Source organism: Anopheles stephensi, chromosome 2 (genome assembly GCF_013141755.1).
Source record: "Anopheles stephensi strain Indian chromosome 2, UCI_ANSTEP_V1.0, whole genome shotgun sequence".
Taxonomy (NCBI): Eukaryota; Metazoa; Arthropoda; class Insecta; order Diptera; family Culicidae; genus Anopheles; species Anopheles stephensi.
The window spans coordinates 53282166-53301240 of record NC_050202.1 but is presented as its reverse complement, the minus strand read 5'-3'; the positions used below and the strand labels follow the sequence as shown (position 1 = coordinate 53301240).

Sequence of the window (19075 nt, the reverse complement as noted above, 5' to 3'; positions counted from 1 at the left end):
ACCCAACCCTTATTTGTTGGCAGTTTCCAGATCACATTTGTTGGGTGCAAGTGGAATTGATTGAGTACAATTTCTGAGCTCGAACGAGATATGTATATCAATATTTAATAGCTCACGATACTTAATCCCACGTACTGTCCCACCATCGACACATCATCTGAATACAATATCTTGTGATCAAGCCAAAATTGTGGCAATCAAACACAACGTTCCGAAAAGCCCAAAATACCACTGAGTTCGGACACTGTTTCTAATCTAGTGGTGGGTCAAGATATTTGGAGACCCCGAGCGGAATAGCAGTTGAGGCCGCACAAATTGTGATACTAGAGAGAAACAACAGAATTTCTCTAGCCAACGGGGCCCCCCTAACCGATGAGGTCCCAAGCGGCGTCTCCTTCCGCAGGTTGATTCGCCACTGTTCTAATCCCGAACCAGTTGAAGCAACAGATGGTGATGAAACATCGAATATGGCCCAGAATTCTTCAGGAATTAATAACAGCAATTCTGAAGCAATACACATCAGAAAATTAAGAACCAATTGATCCTGCACAGTCCTTAATTCTTAGAAGAAGTCTTCGAATCATCAAACGTCCGGAGCTGTTCAAGGATTATTGGATGTCTAATCCTACAGTGGCGAGATGTAAGGTTCAAGTTCACAGTGGAAGGGTTGTAAAAGCTGTTACGGAATATTACCACTCAGCTCATTGCAATAGAACCTCTTGATTTACTTTCCCCCACAACAATTTGATTGTGATGTTCGGGATTGTGTGATTTGGGATGATATGGAGCTGTACGAAGGTGTGCCAATCCTTGACTGGAACCAAACTCCTTGAAGTCGAAACTAGTGAACAGATTTTCACCAGCTAACACTGTTGTAGGACCCTTCTCATGTGGATGAAACGTACGAGGATACAAAAAACCTTATGGGCCCGGTGGTCTAAACAGTGCAAATATCTTGTTCGAGATGGAAAATACTGTTCAGAAACTCGCTGTCCATGGCTGAAACGAAGCCAATCACTTAGAATTCTAGTGGATGCTCAATACGTCGTCGTTAGAAGAAACACCCAGCTGGCCTTAACCTCGACAAATAGATTTGTGTTGGAAAGTCTCTATCGGAGAACATCTTCCAATAATCCTGGAGTAGAGGATCAGAAAGTTTGCTTAAATTTTTATAAGACAGCCTGTATCCAGATTTTAGGCAATTGTCGTCACAGCACAAAGAATCCTTTGACAATATTTTTGAAGAATGCGTTCGGTACTTAACCTCCAAGCGCTTGCCATTTCTGGCTTCCTGTGACTTTACTGTGATTTACTACTTCCTGTGATTTTACCCCTAGCTGAGTACGGGAAGGCGGTCTAGATGGGATTTGATTCCCGGTCCTGCTGTGTGATCGCCTCAGCTACCAGACCGTCCCGGTTGAGTTATTACTTGTAGCTTTATTTTGAAAATTCATCTTTTGGTAAAATATTACTATAAATCTTCCCTTGTCACAAAGTTTGATGTTAATTGTATAGAAGAAAAGATAAAATATTGTTTCAAACTTGCGATTGAAAGCTTTGAGCCACAAACTTATACAAGACTTTAGCATTTCTATTGAAGGCTCTCCTTTACCTTGCCAAACAACGGTATAATTGATTAGGTTGTGTGATAACTAAGACATTTTTTATGTTTGTTGAACAACTCTTAGCAGAAAACCCTTTTTTCATAAACCCCCGTAAGCCGTCCTACCCTTTCCGGGACGCAACAGCCACCTAATCACCATGTTTCTGATAATTCAATTCATTTAAGCAATACACTGCCCAATCAGCAACTGTTTAAAATTCCTGATGCCCATCTGTTCGGCAGGTGATGGTGTGGTTCGTGGTATCCGCTGTAGCTTTCTATTTCCGGCAGCCCTATCATTATCCGCGGGGGGTGCAGCCCTATCATTATTATTGGAAACCGATGTCCGAAAAGCTCTTTAAAATGCTTTACCGTTTGTGGTGATGCCTGTTTTTATATACACATCATAAACTTCTTCCACACACACTGCTATCGATAATGGGACCATTACCAGAAGATGATCTGATTTCACCGAGCAACTAATTCCCATCGGCCGGCATGATGCATTCGGAAAATTAATCGCCCTTATCACGGGACTTCCATTACAGTGCATCGAAACTGAAAATGTTTGCGCGCATTTGATTGCACCATTAACCTTCTTTTGCTGCGTTTGCTTGTAGGTACACGGCGCCATCGAACAGCTCGCAAGGGAACGAAAATGCCGCCGCTGAGGAGGTATCGCTCGATGATGCGGACAGAGAGCTTACTACGGAGGAACCGTTGCCGGTGACCACGGTTCCGGCGGTCAATGAAGAGCCGGAAGCTGAGTCCAACGTCGGTGGAGTGCGCGTGAGCGAAAGCGTGGAAAGAAACAGTTCGATCTCGGTGGAAAGGACACAGATCGAAACGAATGCTTACGAGGAAAGCTCGAACGAGGTGGAACGTAACCAGACGGGCACGATGCCATCCCGTGCCAAGAAGGGTAAATTCTTGGACCAGTTCAACGAGGAAACCACCGAGGACAACGATATCAATCTGCCGAACGGTGCTGCCTGGGCATTGGCCGGGATGCGCATGGTGGAGCGAAAGCAGTCCGACGTTGGGCAGGCGGTCAGCGAGAGCACGGAAACGGTACGCGATGATAGCGAGAATGTGGTGGGCAACAACACGCTGAAGCAGCTGATGGATTGGGCAATCATTATGCAGCAAGCCGACTTTGCGAACAGTTCGTTCGTCCGGTCGACCGTAGCGTCCGATGAGCCCTCGAAGGACAGGCGAACGTACGCGAACAAGGTGCCAACCGTGGAGGGTGGCGATGTTCTGAGTGAGGAGAATCGACTGACTGCGGTTGTGACGGAGGAGGAAGCACCAACGAGACCTGCCGCTGAGAGTGTGGCTACCGAGGCGGAAGACGCGAATGTAGTCGACACAACGTTTGTCCCGTCGACGGAGAACCCTGGCCGGGCTGGACAAGAGTTGGAAGATTTCAAGTTTGAGGATCGCTCCACTAGCAGCACGACGGTGGCGAATGTGGTAGCGGTCGGTGGCGAGAGTGGCAATGTCGTTGCAACTACCACGAGACGTACGTACGAGGTTAGCGAGGACGTAGACGAAACGGAGGTGTCTTCGAGGGTTCGTAATACCCCGGAAATTCGTACCACGACAACGACTACCCAACGATCGGATGTTAGCACGGGCTTCGGTATGTTTGAGGACGTCCCGGTAACGACCTACTCTCCGGCGGCACCTATCCTGAGACGTACCGAGCAAACTACGCCTCCGATGCCGCTTACGACGATGATCACGCGTATTGCAAGCACGATGCCTGCCAGACGTCCAACAACCTTGCAGCAGGATCTCGCCGCCATGACAACTACCGACGTACCGATGCGAGAAATTACAAGCACGGATCTGGGTAGCTCGTCCTCGTTCACTACCACCGTGTCCAACAGCGAATCGTCGCCATTCCTGCGGGAAGGTCCCGACTCTCGCCCCCTAGAACAAGACTCGACGGAATCGTCGGACGTGACTCAAAATCTGCTCAACCGTACTGAAGAAAAACCGACAGTGGCCACATCGACGGCTGCAAGCGTGACAACCATTGTACCGAACCTGTCCAGCGCAACACTCACGAACAATGTCGAGTTTGACGATACTTCCATCGGTGAGAGTTTGATAGGCCAGGCGAGTGTAACTACGGAACGTTCCGATCCACCCCAGCTAACTACCGACGAATCGGCCGATGACGGGGGCAAGGTTCCGATCGTGTTGGACGACAAGAGTGTGTACGATACGGTTTCGACGACGATCGTAGCTACCACTACCACGACCACTTCTACATCCGTCCCAACGACGGAGCTCAGCTCGGCACAGTCGGTTGGCATTTCGGGCGAAGCGTACACTACCCGCCGAACGATCGACCGGTCCATGACGACTACCGAACTTTCGGAAGAGGAATCCGTCACGGAGGAGGACTACGTTGAGTTGAGCAATGTGCCGGCTACCGGTGGCAGCAATCAGCCACAGGGAGACGGTCAGAATCAGACCGACCAGTCGGCCCAGGCTGTACCAAAGCAGGGCACCAACGGTACGACAGAGCAGTCGCAGGGTGAACCGGCAGCGGAAGAGGATAACAGTGTGGTCGTCGCTGTGGTCGCTAGCATTGTGAGCGTGATCGTGGTGCTACTGCTGATTGCGGCCTTCGTAAGTATTCTTGAGCGGAGATATACGCAAGGAACCATTTCTAGCCGCTGGCTTGTGTCTGAGTGACGCGAAAGTATGAATGAGTTGTGATAGGCGAGAGTGTGTGAATGGGAGAATGTGGGTGTTTGTATTCCTTTTCCTTACGAGTTGGTTATAGGGGTTGGTGAACTCTTTTAGGGTTTTTGAGTAGATTGTTAAGCATTTAAATATTTATCGAATGATCTATTCCATCTATATTCTATACTATGAGTGACTCTATAATTATGTCAAGAAGACATGACAAAAATGATGAAGGGTTCGTATACTAACCCCAAAACATGTACAAAAACATCTACCATATATAATCAAAACAATGAAATTGGGAGATTTGCGTTTGAAGAAACTCATCTATAAGCCCGGAGTAATGAGTTACAATAACAATTTAAAAAAATATTTATATAATAATCTTCCCCGAAGTATGTTCACGAGCCAATCCACATATACTAAAAGGGTCCCCATTCTTCAGACTTATTTTTGTAAAAAAAAAATCTAACCTCTTGGATTTGGGGGAGTGTGTGGACACTCTATATTATCTACCCTGTCCCTTTGCGAGCCTGTATGCGAGTATGAACGAGTGCACATAGTGTAAATACCGGTTCCTAACCCTGCCGACCGTTGGACAGACAGGTGCACGCTTGCGCTGATCTAGATGTACTATCCGCCATTGCAGATTGTGTTCCGCAAGCGACAGAATCAGGTCTCGTACGGACAACGCTGCCGCCCGGTGGGACTGGACGCGTACAGCCTGGACAACGTGTCCGTGTACAATAGCGTCCGCCGGAAGGGTAACACGGCACGCATGTCGAAACGATCGTACGGCAACTCGGCCTTTGAGGATCCGAACTTCAAAACCAACCCGCTGACGGTGGCCGAACTCGCTAACATCATCCACAACAAGACGGCCATTTACGACGAGTTTAAGGAGATCCCGAACGTGACGGCCCGGGCCGATGAGGTACCGGAAGGGTGCGAGGATAAGAATCGGTAAGCATGGGAAGGATGAGTTGGGTGGATTGATGCTAACGCAACATCTTGATCGTTTACTTACGAAAAGGTACGCAAACGTAGTTCCATTGCCGGAAACGCGTGTCCATCTGAAGCGCATGAACGATGATGAGAAGACGGAGTACATTAATGCCAACTTTGTGAAGGTAAGACCGTGCGTGAAGATCACCTTACAAACCGACAAAACTCTAACTACAAACTACTTCGGTTTGCTACAAGGGTCCCAAGGATTCGGCCAACTACTATATCGCTTGCCAGGCACCGATGGAGAACACGATCAACGACTTCTGGCGCATGGTGTGGGAGCAAAACTCGAAGGTCATCATCATGGCGACCGATCTGAGCGAGAACGGTGTGGAAAAGTGTGCCGAATATTTGCCACCGTCGGTGGTGCTGGACAACAGCCGCACGTTTGGAGATTTCCAGGTGAGAGCTTTGTTTGGCTCGTTCCCATTTAGAACCGATTTTAACTAATGTAACTTGGTAAAAACATTTCCTTCTCCAGCTAACGTTGAAAAATCGCGAAAACAAGGAGAAGTACACAATCTCGACGGTGCACATGCGCCACACGCCCAGCAATAATCTGCGCGAGATCATGCACTTCTGGTACCAGTGGCCGGACACGGGTGTCCCGATCGACGAATCGTCCATCATTGGTATGCTGCTGGAGGCACGTACCTACCTGAAGCTTTCGCCCTCGGAGCTGGCCGAATTTGCCACGATCGCGGAGGAAGCGGAAGAATCGCCTGACGGTGCGGCCAACGGAACGGACTCCACCACTAACACTAGCAATAACAATAACAACAACAATAACAACAATGCCACTAGCAATGGTACGGCGGGCGCGGGCAAAGAACCGACCAGCATCGTCAGCAACGGAGGCACCATGGACAAGCACAAGTCACTGCAACGAACTCAGGGGTAAGTCTTCAGTTGATGTACTGATGGAACTGATAGTGACTGATCGTTGTGGTTGTTTTAACTCTACTTTGCAGACCACTCACAGTACACTGCTCACCGGGAACAGGCCGTACCGGAACGTTGGTGGCTTGTGACATAGCGCTGCGCCTGCTGGAGGTGCCACCGCGTACGGTGGACCTACCACAGATTGTGTACTACGTACGACGGGGACGGGCCAGCGCCGTCCGGACACGGGAACAGTATGAACTGATCTACCGGGTAAGACTGCTGGACGCACTTACTGTGTGTGTGTGTGTGTTGGGCCATCTTCTAATAGGATGCCTTTCGTTCACAGGTAGCTAACGTGTACGCGACCAAGCTAACGGGACCGACCATAGAAACATAGGAAAGACTCATTTAAAATCAAGTATTGTGAGTACGTTCGACACAACTCGGATGGAGATGAGCTGAGGTTCCATCGGTCGATCGGATCCTCCAAAGACTCGATCGACTTTTTAGAGGGGGAGGAGGAGGAGGAGGAGGACGGGGAGAGCAAGAACAAAACCAGGATATGATACAACTCAAAACTAGCAACACACAGCAACGAACTAACTGCCGTACTGAGGGAGCACCACAACCATCGCACCACCAGGAAAGCGTAGGAAGCTACCGTGCCTTTCCTGTAGGTTCACTTCAATCTGTCAATCTGTTGAAGCTTCCTTCCCCTCGACTACACACACACACACCCACTTACTAAGTCGCGAGCGAGATCGTTAGTGACCAGACACCGTTGGTAGCCGCGGATGGTGATGCTGGCTGGGTGATGGGTTTGCTGAAGTGAGCCAGGCGCTAGCCAGCATGACCGTCCTGCCACGTGCTTCGGTGTCGGGATTACTCATAATACTTGATTTTAATCTCTAGCAGGGACTGGAGAAAATCGCGATCATTCCTTCATCATCCCATCATTCCATAGAAGCAGAAGATCAGAAGGAGAACAAGAAAGTATTTGCTTAACGTCGAGTCGTCGGCTGGACGGTCAGCTTCTCGGAGAAGTACGCACACGCTGCCTTAAAAATCCGACCAACAAAAAGAAAGGGAAACACCTTCCGCAAGAATTGAGCACGAAAATCTCATCCTTTCCTGTCGCACACTTTACCGACTTTTCTAACCCGCGCGTGTGTCCGAGTTTTTGTTTGTACATGTTACAGAACCTCACCGGGTGTCGTACATGTTTCCCCTGAATTGTTTCTGTTAAACTTAGCGTAGGTGTTTTGTGTAGCTCAAAAAGAAAACAGGCAGATATATCTAACCGAATCGTTTAACGATCAGCTCAAACAAAAACAAAACAGAACGTAAGCTAAGAAGCGAGGACTGCAGGGCGGGCGATGATCAGACAACCAGGAACTATTATCGGCTAGCCTTGAAACAACCACCAGAGTCACCGGGCCGCGCTGGGAGAGAAGCAGAGATCGGTGGGAACACTTTGTTTTGTTGCAATATAGGACGTAATGGAGCAGTTAAACTCAATATACATTTATCATCTATGACACTGTTAGGAGTAGGCTAAGAATTTAGGCTAAGCGAGAAGTGTCCCGCATGTCCCGATCGATATCTCTCCCACCTAGCCCGTGTGTCTCGTGTGTAGATTTCAAAAACAGCATGCCTTCCCGCTGTTGCACGTTGCACGCCGAGATGAATTGAACTAAACTGACGAAAGATTTGATTAGAAATGTGATACTTTAGCTACGGGATATTTACACCAGAAGAGAAAAAAAATGGAGCGGAACGGGAGAAACACACTTACTATTATTATACACGGACTAGATTTATAGGCAAATTGGGGATGAGAAAAGCTGTTGCTGGAGCGCGTGTGAAACGTGTGCTACTCTGAGGGTACGTGTAGAATCCCACTTAGACCAACGATACTGGGCAGGGCATGATAGCTTTGCCGGCACAAATTGCACAGGATCCCGATTTCATAGGCTAACACGTGCTCCAGTTTTGTAAAGCGGAAGCCCCTAACTGGTGTTCGCTTTCCGGTTTGTTTTTTGTACATTTGCCCCACTACTGTGTGTTGCATATTTATACCATACCATCTCCCACACATACCTGATATTCTGTGCTTAAGGATATCCCTTTTGCTCTCGTTAAAAAGGGTGGTTAGGTTTGCTCCACTGAAATGGGAAAACAAGCTCAAATTAAACGTGGCACAACAATGCAGTGTTTTGTGCAGTATTTATCCTACATTCTTTGGTGAAAAGCGATTTGTTTGGACCATCACCACCACAATGAGCACGGAACTAATGTCCATGTCGAGGCTGAAAAAACTTAAAGTAATAAAAGAGCAATTGAAAGAGATTTCTGGATCCGTGTACGGGGCGAAGGGTGCTTTGTAAAAGCAAGCAGTAATCCTCTGCACCGTACTGTGACCACCTGCTAGGAGCGTGGGTTCGATATTATTAAAATAATCGCAAATGTTTTTTGGGTGCTATTACTTCGGGGTTAGGCATATGTGTGAGTGGTGGCAAAAACTGCAAAAGGGTGGGTACCGCACGCACCGTCCGGACCGGTACCTTTGCTAGAGTCTATTTCGATGTTATAATTCCTAAGCGTACCGGCCAGCCGGTGGTAGCGCTATATTAGAAGAAAAATATTATTCGGAAAGAAAAATGAATCCCAACGCGTGTTTGTTTTTTCCAAAGCCCGAAACGATGCCTGTTATTTTGTTAATAATTAATTTCTACAACTACCATCACGTACCCCGTACTCAACGGTCTTGTTTGCTGTTCACGTTGTACCGGAAAATGTATTGCGCCATAATGATTGCAGCAATGGCCATACCGACGTACAGCACGGTACGCACGTTTGCCGAACCGACGCCCTTCACCGTCCGGATGATGGTGTTGTTAAGCTCGAACACTTTTCGGCTTTCGTCCAACATGCGCTGACGCGTTTCGTCGTCTATCCGGGCTCCGAACTCGTCCACTATCTTGCGCAAACGTTGCTTCAGCTCGTATATACTGTGATCCTCGAACGTGGTTAGGGCCGCACCTTCAACCGTTCCTTCATCCGCACCGCGGAATGGATTTATCCGACGTCCCAGTGAACGGCGCTTCTGCAATATTTGACCCCCGGACAGCAGACCCATGTAGAGATGGTACACGAACGCCAGCAGTAGGTTTGCATTTTCCCGTTCGATTTCCTGCAGATGATTCAGATAAGCACGCACCTCAGGCTTTGGAATGTGACGATCGAGCCATCCGTCACCAAGGTAGAAGCGTAGATCTTGTTCAAACTGTGCCGTTCGATGTATTTCCGGGGGCAGAAAATCGTGCGGGACGTGCTGCTCGAGATGTTTGAAGATGTCGTAGAAAATCAGCAAACCTTCGGCCCATACGCGATTGTCGTAGAGAGCTGCCGGGAAGGTAAAATGTAGCAATTGACGCTATAGAGAAGCGAATTGTTTTGTTACTCACCGAACGCTAGCTTCGCGTTAACCAGTGCATCACTAACGCTGTGAATTTCTCTCGTCGCTAAGCGCATTTGCTTGGAAAAGGGCACATTTTGTGCCATTTTGTTGCACTGTATATCTAGTTCGATTGGATGCAGAACTGATAATAAGCGTTGCGGCGTAAAACACGGCAAGCAACAACAAAGAATCAGCTGGTCTTTTGTGTATGCGGCCGGTCGTCAACAAAGGGATCTGGAATGTAAACAAAGGAAGCGTTTCGTGTGGGAAGCGTTTTTCTTTGCAGGAAACGGTGTGCGTTTAACATTCCCCTTGCAAACACTTAAAATAAAAAAGGTTCAGTTTTTGCAGGTTTTTCAAGCGAAATAGTTTATTATTGGGTTTAAAATGAATTCAGAGTGATAATTAAACCACTTATAGGAGATAACGACACAAATATGGGACTGGTGAATATTTTTTTCCGAAAATCGTATTGCTACGTGTAATTGCACCTTAAGCGCTTTAGCTAGAACTGTCAACTCTGACATTGTAAACTCAGCACAGTACAGCATCCATTGCGTTCTTTTCCAGTCGTCCGATTGTTTTCCGTAAAGTTTCTGCAAAATGGGAAAAACTAGCAAGGATAAGCGAGATATCTACTATCGCCTTGCCAAGGAGGAAGGATGGCGTGCGCGTAGCGCCTTTAAGCTGATCCACATCGATGAGGTTTTCCATATTTTCAAAGGTAAGGCACACGCACCAATGCCTCCCCATCATTCGACGCTCCCGATTGCTTTATTGCTCTGCTGCTTCGTTTGTAGGTGTAACGCGTGCGGTCGATCTGTGTGCCGCTCCGGGCAGCTGGAGCCAGGTACTGTCCAAGCGTCTGTACGAAAGCCGTGACCCGAAGGATCGCGATGAGGTGAAAATCATCGCCGTCGATCTACAGTCGATGGGACCGTTGCCAGGCATTATACAGCTGCAGGGTGACATTACGAAGCTCAGCACAGCGGAAGCGATCATCGAACACTTTGGCGAGCAGCAGAAGGCCCATCTGGTGATCTGCGACGGTGCACCGGACGTGACCGGGCTGCACGATATCGACGAGTACATACAGTCGCAGCTGCTGCTGGCCGCGCTCAACATTACCACCCATGTGCTGACGAAGGGTGGTACGTTTGTGGCGAAAATCTTTCGCGGCAAGGACACGACGCTGCTGTACTCGCAGCTGAGAATCTTTTTCGAGCGGGTTACGATCGCGAAACCGCCGAGCTCGCGAAACTCGAGCATTGAAGCGTTCGTGGTGTGCCAGGACTATCGACCACCGGAAGGTTACATTCCGCAGTACATTAATCCGATGCTGGACGACGTGCGGCAGATTGCATGCCAGACGGATTCACCGGTCAATCGCGCCATCATACCGTTTCTGGTGTGTGGCGATCTGCGGGAGTTCGATTCGGACATGTCGTACAGTTTGAACGTAAGTAACAAAGACGTGTTGAAGGTTTGCAATCATTTACTGTTAATCACATACCACGTCCTACTTTACAGATTGACCCGGAAAAGGATTACGAGTATCGGGATGTGGTACAGAAACCACTGGCCCCGGCCTACAGCGAGGTGTTGGAGCGGATGAAAACCACCTCACTCAAGCACGGCAGCATCAAGGTAGAGGCGGACAAAAAGAAGGACTAAATAATCTTTTCACCATTTGCATGTTTGTAATACAGTAAGTCACACTTCAAAATAACACACATCTTCCCGGTGGTTTTTGGTTCCGAGTTTAACGCCGATGTTATCATCCGAATGGAAATGCGTTCCTTATGATTTTCCCACTACCAGCGCTTCTCGATCGATCGATTGGGCAGAAAACGTCGACGGGAGAATTAAATGGCCCATCAAAACGGGCCCCATAACTCAAAGTGTGTGGGCTGAAATCCCCGAGTTAATCGGTACGCGCCCGGGGAGAAATGCCAATTACATTCACATGACTAGGTTTAATCGTTCCTGATGGTTTGATAACGATTGCGATTAACATGAAGGGCAGAACACATCAGGACTAGCTGTTAAATGGATTGGATACCTAATTGTGTGTGTGTTGGGGGATATATTTTTTCTACATGACACAATTTCCATACAGTTCACATTAATGATACACACAGCTCGCTAGCAAAATGGGGATACACACAAACACACTTCTATTTGCATAATTACTTTTGAAAAAGGTATGTTTCGGTGTGCCAAAAGTGTGCCCCAGCACAGAGTGATATTAGTTAATCGAAACGGCCAGTGTTTCCGGCCACTTATAATAATTGGCCCGACCCATGTTTTATTACAACGATTTACACACGTAATGCTAATTTAAACATCGGCAGCGATGAATGATAACCGATGCACGATATTGAACCGATGCATCATCAACCCCCAAAAACCATCTTACACCTGGCATTCGAATTGATAAGTGCATCACGACGCTGAATGATGGCCTGCTGTGGGAAGCAACAATATGACACGCTTTAATTTGCAACCGTCATTAAAAAAGTACACACACACACACACCCACCGAGGACAATGCGGTTGCCAGGCGGGCGCGGTTACCATGACAAACCCCATCTGCATGCATACTATTTTTCTCAATTTAATTGGTTGATATTTTGGATGGTTTGATAATGTTTCCACAGCTCCCCTCCATGGTCCACACGCATCGATTGCATTTTAACAATTCGCACGGTTTTTTCACGATTTTTTTCCCCCCTCTTGGTGTTCTGTTTTACATCCGCTCGATGGAGGAGCGTACGGTGGGAAATGATGAATTCTGGTGTGTGCTTTAGTTTCTTTTTTCTCCTGTTGGCTTTTGGGGCGAATTTTCTTTTCATCTTAACAGTTTCTTCTCGCGCCGATGGTAATTGACACCGTTTCGCCTGCCGGTTGGTGGACCGGGGGTGGGAAGATGCGAAAGGGCGAAACACCACCCGGCATGATAAAACAACCAATTAACACCTGTAAAACACGACATTCCCATCGACTTGGCGTGCTGAGGGAAGCGGGCAAGCAAAAAGCACTCCCATATGCTACCTGAGCCGTTTGCTCATTATGCAAAATTCTGCATGTGATTTGATGCGAGGTTAATGTTTTGGATCTACCGAACAAATGGGCTTCCCCTCCCCCCAGAATGCATGCACTCGAAGGGACCCCATCCGGCGTCATGCATCAGAGGGAAAAAAAACATGGAGTCTGCAATCAACACATGCGAGCGGGAAATAATGCGGGAAAAAAGGATAAAGCGAGAGAAGTCAACAACCAAAAAAAAATGGGAATGTGTAAAAAATAATTTCACTGAAAGCATAAAATTTCATAAATAAGTGCAAACAAATTAAGAATGTAAAAATATTCGAAACAAACGCGCGTTTCGGTAGCTGGAAAACAACCGGCAGCGAGGATGACCAAAACAACAAAAAAAAAAGGTTCAATGAGACCTTTCGATGCATAATAATAATATGGCGCAAAAGCCATCATCCCCGTTCGGATTAACATGCTGCCAAAACCGAGAAAATAAAATTCCGAATTACCCGTGTCTCCTCGACCGATGGCGGATGATATATACAGGCGTACAGTGTGGATCAACTTAATTTTCAACCCGTTTTTACCTGTATCTCGTTGCGTGTGTGTGTGTGTGTGTTTTTGTGTATTTGTCCAAAAGATAATAATAGTAATAATCAATACAATATTCATGATTCATGGTAAAATGACCCCTTTCTCTCATTGCACTACTGTGTAACACGCTATAAATCATGTTCACTTTCATGTTTAAAACTCTACACGCCACTTATCGCGTTCGTCCATTATTATCAGTCTTATCTATTTTGGGTAGGGACGACGAGCTTTAACGTATCCCATTTTGTCGTTTACTCATTAAGGGTTCTTTTAAACGGTTCCCAATTTTAACATTTTATTCGAGTAATTCTATGCATTGCTGCATTGCTGTCGTTCGGGAATGTTTTCGGTGATTACATATCATTTTTTTCAATTAAAATTGACTTAATTTTTTCTGTTATTAAGTTACATTGATTGCTTTGACGTTTTGAATTTAATATACGCTTTTTGTAGTACTTTATGCTACATTTCCCAATGATAAGGTATCGGGTGCTGAATCAATTGGGCAACTCACGTGCTGAGCATATTAGCAATCGCAGCAATCGACTCATAATCGACGTTTTGGAGTTTGACAGATTGCAAAATTCCACAGTATGCTTAAACGGTTTCCCTAGGCGTTTGTAATACTCTACTCTATGATTGTAAATTATTCTTGAGTGAGTTTCTCCATATTGGATATTACGCTTGCAATGCACAATTTTAAGATTGATCGAAGTTGCTTCACATGTAATGAGGGTTTGAGACTCAGTACTTCGTTTCAAAGGAAAATTTAGAAGAAGAAACCGCCAAGCTGTTTAATGCAATGTGGCGAGCTGTTCAATATCCTGTGGGACTCTATATCTTTATAGGTAATCCTATTGTAGTTTCTCATAGCGATCCTCTCAATAGTTCATCGTCATTTGTATCTTGTCTTTTGAGATAAGACGAATTTTTAATGGCATTTTCAATTGATTTGATGCAGCTATGGCCAACATAACCCTGGAATTTCCAATGAAGATTTGTTCATACTGTTTGTTTTTTCAATCTGGCGCTAGAGAAAGCCATCCTAGACTCGGAGGTGGAAACTACGGTCCGTCTTGTATAAGTCAATCTAGATCCTGACATGCGTTGATGACATAGACGCAGAAGCAGAAGATTACCTCCGGTTGGAGATTAACGAGGTGAAAAACAAAATGATAGTGGCACCACCAGCGGCCCTGCTAACAAACACTGTTTTACGCAGGGGTGATGTACAGATAGGTGACCGCACCTTCGAAGTCGTCCAAAACTTCACCTATTTGGGGTCAAAAGTCAGCATCGACAACAAAATTGATGTTGAGTTACGCACGATGGTGATAGCTGCCAACCGGTCATACTTCAGCCTGAGGAAACTACTCCACTCCGAATACCTGCCGGCACGGTCGAAGCTGGGACTGTCCAGAACACTTATAGTCCCAGAACTCACGTAGTACTTAGAAGCATATTTGGCCCCCGTATGTATGGAAGGACAATAGACGATCAGCTGCTACAACGACGATCTCTACGAGCTGTACGATGATCTCACCATCGTTAGACCACCAATTAGACTTGCCAGGCTCTGGTGGGCTGGTCACGTCATGAGAATGACACCGGACGACTCAGCCTTTTAGGCCGTCCACACGGACAGAGGAGACGTGATAGGCTCAAACTGAGATGGAGTGATGGCGTTGATGGCGACCGCCAGAACGGCCGGGATAACGCATTGGCAGACGATGGCGCTAAACCGTGAGCGGTATCGAGGATTGTTGCAACGGACCAAGATCGTGCTAATTTTAGTCTACCAACCTTCTATGTTAGATCCTTCTAAGGTAGCAGGAACACTTTTAAGAAGGTTATGATAAGGCAGCCTGTTGGTCTAGGGGACAAAGGTGCCGGGCATCATACGACAGCTCAAATCCCATCCGGACCCGTTCCTCCGTAGTGAGAACTGACTGTTCAACTACGAGGTATCATTATGTCTAGTAACCCAGTAATGGCAGGCATGACCTTAAGAGGTAGGTCAAGAGGTAACGGGACGGACTCCTAACGATTAGGTTATATCCGCTTCAAGTTTTGCAACATATTCTAAGAGATTTTACCTACTCAATGGTGTGGTGCGATCGCGAAATGCATCAGAAATTAATAAAGGAAAACCGAAGCTGTATCGTTGCTAAACTTTGATCCATGGGTCCATCACATAATCCGTCTAAACTGTGAAGAATTGTTATCTTTAATTGGTTGTACTTGAAGATGCCTTCAATGTGACAACTCATCAGAATCAGAGGGCTAATGGCGCATGTAAAAATCATATATTTCGGATGATGTGTGGAACATCGATCCCAGAGACTCCCGACTGACCTGAGCAGCGATCCAAAGTGTAATATTTTGCCAAGCTCTATTGGAAGACTTTTTCTAACCATTCTATAGCCGCATGTATGGTTCTTAAGATGTAGAAATCAAGCAATGTTTAATGTATTGAGACATTCTTTATTTCTCACAAAATTTTATGTCCCGAATATTGTAAAGATAGATTCATCATGATCGTAATAGAATCATGGTACCCATTTAGGTATCATCACTTTACAGCAAAATTCTTATCGGAATTCCTTAAAAAACAAGATTCCGATTTTCTTCCTGCGCATCAACTGAGCTCCGAATGTAGAGAGATGCAGATGCTGAAGATGCTGAAGATGCTGATGGCGCATGAACTCTGGACGAGCTGCGCTGTGCTGGTGCTAATTACTCTTAACAGTTGTTTCATCTTCGACTTTGGGGTTTTCTTCTTTTTCTATCATCTCCTTTCGGCGCCTGCAGCCATTTCTTGCAATTCCAGATCATTTAACCTTCTGTTCCTTTGTCTGCGCCGGGGCAGGGGATGAGGTGGCTTGGCGTTCCTTTTTGTTTTTCTTCCTTTCTTTCAATCCTTTCCTTTTCTTTACCTTCCTTTCGTTTCCTACATCATCGTGCTCTTCCTCAGGTCCATCCGTACCCATCCTGCAGGGGTGGGTTTTAGGGGTTGTTGTTACCGGTTTCCGATACGCCTTCTCTCACTTATCTATCACATTACACAGCCACGCAGCCACACATAGCACAAACTCTGGGCAGCAAAAGTGTAAGTGGAAACGATAGGATGGGGATTTAAACCATCTTTGTTTTTATATTTGCGCCAAACATTCCTATTTTTGCTGTATGTGTTGATGGTTCGTGGTTTTGTCTGTTTGTTTGTATTCATCGCTTTTATTGCTTTCCCATTCCGTACGAAATTCTTGCCCCATCAAACTGCTTATCTAGATTACATCCTTATTATTATTACCAATACTTGTGCTGTTGCTGTCTTCGATTTTTTCGTACTATTAAGTTCGTCGACATCGTTCTGTAAGCTTTTTCGCGGTATTTGACATTTTGTTTATCATTTGATTTTATTGCACCGTGCTCTTAAGCTTCCATCATCGGGTGGCGGGTTCGTAGCGGCTCGCGACCGGAACCCGGTCTTTGCTTATGTTGGGCTCTCTGCTGTATCGTCTTACGTTATCGGATTAACTGCAGCCTGCTGCTATTTGGATGAAAAGTTAATTCCATTCTTCCCGACTCTTTCAACATTCCTTTCGCTATCTTTTCATAATTTTATTGAACTTTTTCCTGAACAACCCCATGGCTAATGGTGGTTAAGTACACGCGTGGTCACTTATCGTGGTTTGGATGAGAAGCGCGCTCTCTCTCTCTCTCTCTCTCTCTCTCTCTCTTTATTGAATTGCAACTAGGTATGAGTCTTTAAGAACTTCCCAAAGAACATCCTCTCGCCACCGGATCCATACACCCTAATAACGTACTGCGCGTGTGTGTGTTTGTGTCGCGGTGGGTAATGAATCGCTTTCCGAATGTTTATCAAGATTTGGATAATTTCAACCGGGCACCCCGGGCACCCAAGCACCACAAACCCTTTTTGCGTTTGCGTTTTTCGGGGCTGTTCTTCACTGCCGCCGGTGTGAGGGGATTTCGCCGAAGTCCATGTGGGACGTGCCTAATTAATTGATGCATCGTGGAAAAACGTACTCCCAGCGGGGATGATGCAGATGTGGTCTGACCGATCATCTTCATCTGGTTTTGTTTTTTGTTTCCCCCAATCGCTTTCGGGCGAACCCGACCGCACCGGAGCCTCGGTTTGGGGGCCATCATCATCATCGGGTTCATTGAATTCGCGTGGTTTCGCGACTGCCCGAATGGTTGGTGAAACAGAACAAAAAAACCGCTCAAGAAAGCAAAACTCCCGGGCCATCCCTGCGGGGTGCATGAATTGTTGCCGTCCGATAGAGAGAGAGAGAGAGAGAGAGAGAGAGAGAGAGACATCGGCTCTGGCTGGCAAGCATGCAAGCGGCAGAACACATTGAAGGCAGAACACATAAAATGAGGCATAAAAATAAGCTGCAGAGCAAAAGCCGGAGTGTACCGAAAGACAAAACGAGAAATTATTCCCCACTCACACACACACACAAACACCCCTAATGACCACTGATAGTTCACTCCGGGCGGGCAGTCGGTCGGTCGGTCGGTTTTGCTCGAGGGGGCTTGGTACGCGCAGAGCCCTTCGAGCGACTGGGGCTCGGTTTGGTTTCCGACTGACGTGCCCTCCACGCGTACGCATCCCATGTACGCGCGACGTGAGGGCGAAGCAGTTTGGTGCAGTTGCATCCCCAATCACACTGTACGCTCTGCATTTCGCTGTATCTGTGTGTGGTGAACGTTCCGGAAGGAAAGAAAGGTAATGTATAATGAAAGCAGCGAAATGCAAAAGTGGCCATCGGGGGGGAGGTGTACGAAGCCCTTGCACAGCCTCTTTCGAAGATGCATTTGCAATTCAACCAACATCGTCGTTCTCGTTCGGGGTTCTCTCTCTCTCGCTCTCTGCTTCCCATTCTCGTGGTTATTTAGAACTTGACTTTCCCTACCGCCGGTTTGCTGGTTGCCCCTGAAGCAACTGGTAAGGAGGAAGTGTGGAGCAAAGTGGTAGACAAGGCAGAAGACAGGCGCAGAGGTTCTAAATGTGAAGTTCGCTTCAGTTTGCTCACCACCTAACTCACTCTGAGGCTGAGGCTTTACTATCGCACTGCCTTGAAAGTAAAGATTACTGTTGGAGTTAGTTGGAGTCTGTCGCCGAACGAAATGTTGCTTGAGGCGGTGGTCTATACGCAGGAGCCCTATACGGTTGGTGAAAAAATATGGATTCAGAGGTTTGGTAATACAACAACCATCCAATCAGTTTTCTCCCGTAGTTTGTATGTGTGCTTTGATACAGGAATGACGGCGAGAAAGAATGGCAGTTTATTGAAAAACTTACCATTATTTTTATGATATACGGACTCTGTGAAATTATTTAAAAAAGATAAGACTATTATGTCCTTCTTTCAGAGGTCTGGTTGGAAAAGCTACAAATGCTCGACGATGTGCATAATCTTAGAATCTATCTACATATTTCTTTTATTATTGGCCTATCGACCGGCAATGGCTGCCATCTCTGGCTCAGTAGACTTTATGATACAACGTAGTTGGATAGTCAGTCCTTACTACGGGGGAACGATCTGGATAGGATTTGGATTCCGTTCCTGTCCCATGAAGAACAGCGCCTTTTTTGCCTCCCCCACAGAGACACAATCTCCAGATTATTGAGCTTTTTAATTGTTTAATTTTCAAACACAACTTTACTGCGTTGTCAATTGATCCGGAGTAGCCATGGTCAAAACAGTCGAAAACTTCCCATAAAATATTTGATTATGTTTTGAATTAGTCAG

At 46.5% G+C, this 19075-nt stretch overlaps 3 protein-coding genes across 8 annotated transcripts in view; 2 read left to right on the top strand and 1 right to left on the bottom strand.

The window, feature by feature from the left end:
- Positions 1 to 8864, top strand: part of LOC118502677 (mucin-5AC) — a 37024-nt gene extending 28160 nt beyond the window's left edge. For 5 of the 6 annotated variants that reach the window (XM_036035175.1, XM_036035177.1, XM_036035176.1 and 2 more), the window contains 7 exons: positions 2224 to 4246; positions 4935 to 5269; positions 5340 to 5436; positions 5510 to 5716; positions 5796 to 6211; positions 6286 to 6469; positions 6546 to 8548. In XM_036035175.1, the coding sequence (XP_035891068.1) occupies positions 2224 to 4246; positions 4935 to 5269; positions 5340 to 5436; positions 5510 to 5716; positions 5796 to 6211; positions 6286 to 6469; positions 6546 to 6596 (3313 nt within the window). In that variant the 3' untranslated portion in view covers positions 6597 to 8548. Of the gene's footprint in view, positions 1 to 2223; positions 4247 to 4934; positions 5270 to 5339; positions 5437 to 5509; positions 5717 to 5795; positions 6212 to 6285; positions 6470 to 6545 lie in introns of all 6 variants that reach the window. The other variant, XM_036035181.1, reaches the window with a different exon arrangement.
- Positions 6715 to 9893, bottom strand: LOC118502736 (heme oxygenase 1). Its single transcript, XM_036035300.1, has 2 exons — positions 9667 to 9893; positions 6715 to 9604 (listed from the first exon to the last, which is right to left on the bottom strand). The coding sequence occupies exons 1-2, from the start codon at positions 9761 to 9763 to the stop codon at positions 8958 to 8960; spliced, it is 744 nt and encodes a 247-aa protein (XP_035891193.1). The 5' UTR covers positions 9764 to 9893; the 3' UTR covers positions 6715 to 8957.
- Positions 9894 to 10180: 287 nt separating this feature from the next.
- On the top strand, positions 10181 to 11392 carry LOC118502727 (putative tRNA (cytidine(32)/guanosine(34)-2'-O)-methyltransferase 1). The gene is made up of 3 exons (XM_036035287.1): positions 10181 to 10383; positions 10460 to 11118; positions 11190 to 11392. The coding sequence occupies exons 1-3, from the start codon at positions 10263 to 10265 to the stop codon at positions 11331 to 11333; spliced, it is 924 nt and encodes a 307-aa protein (XP_035891180.1). The 5' UTR covers positions 10181 to 10262; the 3' UTR covers positions 11334 to 11392.
- Positions 11393 to 19075: the final 7683 nt, after the last annotated feature.

Excerpts from the sequence above, each read along its gene's own strand:
- LOC118502727 (XM_036035287.1), top strand. The coding sequence starts at position 10,263 with ATGGGAAAAACTAGCAAGGATAAGCGAGATATCTACTATCGCCTTGCC. Across the intron at positions 10,384-10,459 it reads GGTTTTCCATATTTTCAAAG|GTGTAACGCGTGCGGTCGAT; the intron begins GTAAGGCACACG and ends CTTCGTTTGTAG. Across the intron at positions 11,119-11,189 it reads ACATGTCGTACAGTTTGAAC|ATTGACCCGGAAAAGGATTA; the intron begins GTAAGTAACAAA and ends CCTACTTTACAG.
- LOC118502736 (XM_036035300.1), bottom strand. The coding sequence starts at position 9,763 with ATGGCACAAAATGTGCCCTTTTCCAAGCAAATGCGCTTAGCGACGAGA. Across the intron at positions 9,605-9,666 it reads TAACGCGAAGCTAGCGTTCG|CTCTCTACGACAATCGCGTA; the intron begins GTGAGTAACAAA and ends CCTTCCCGGCAG.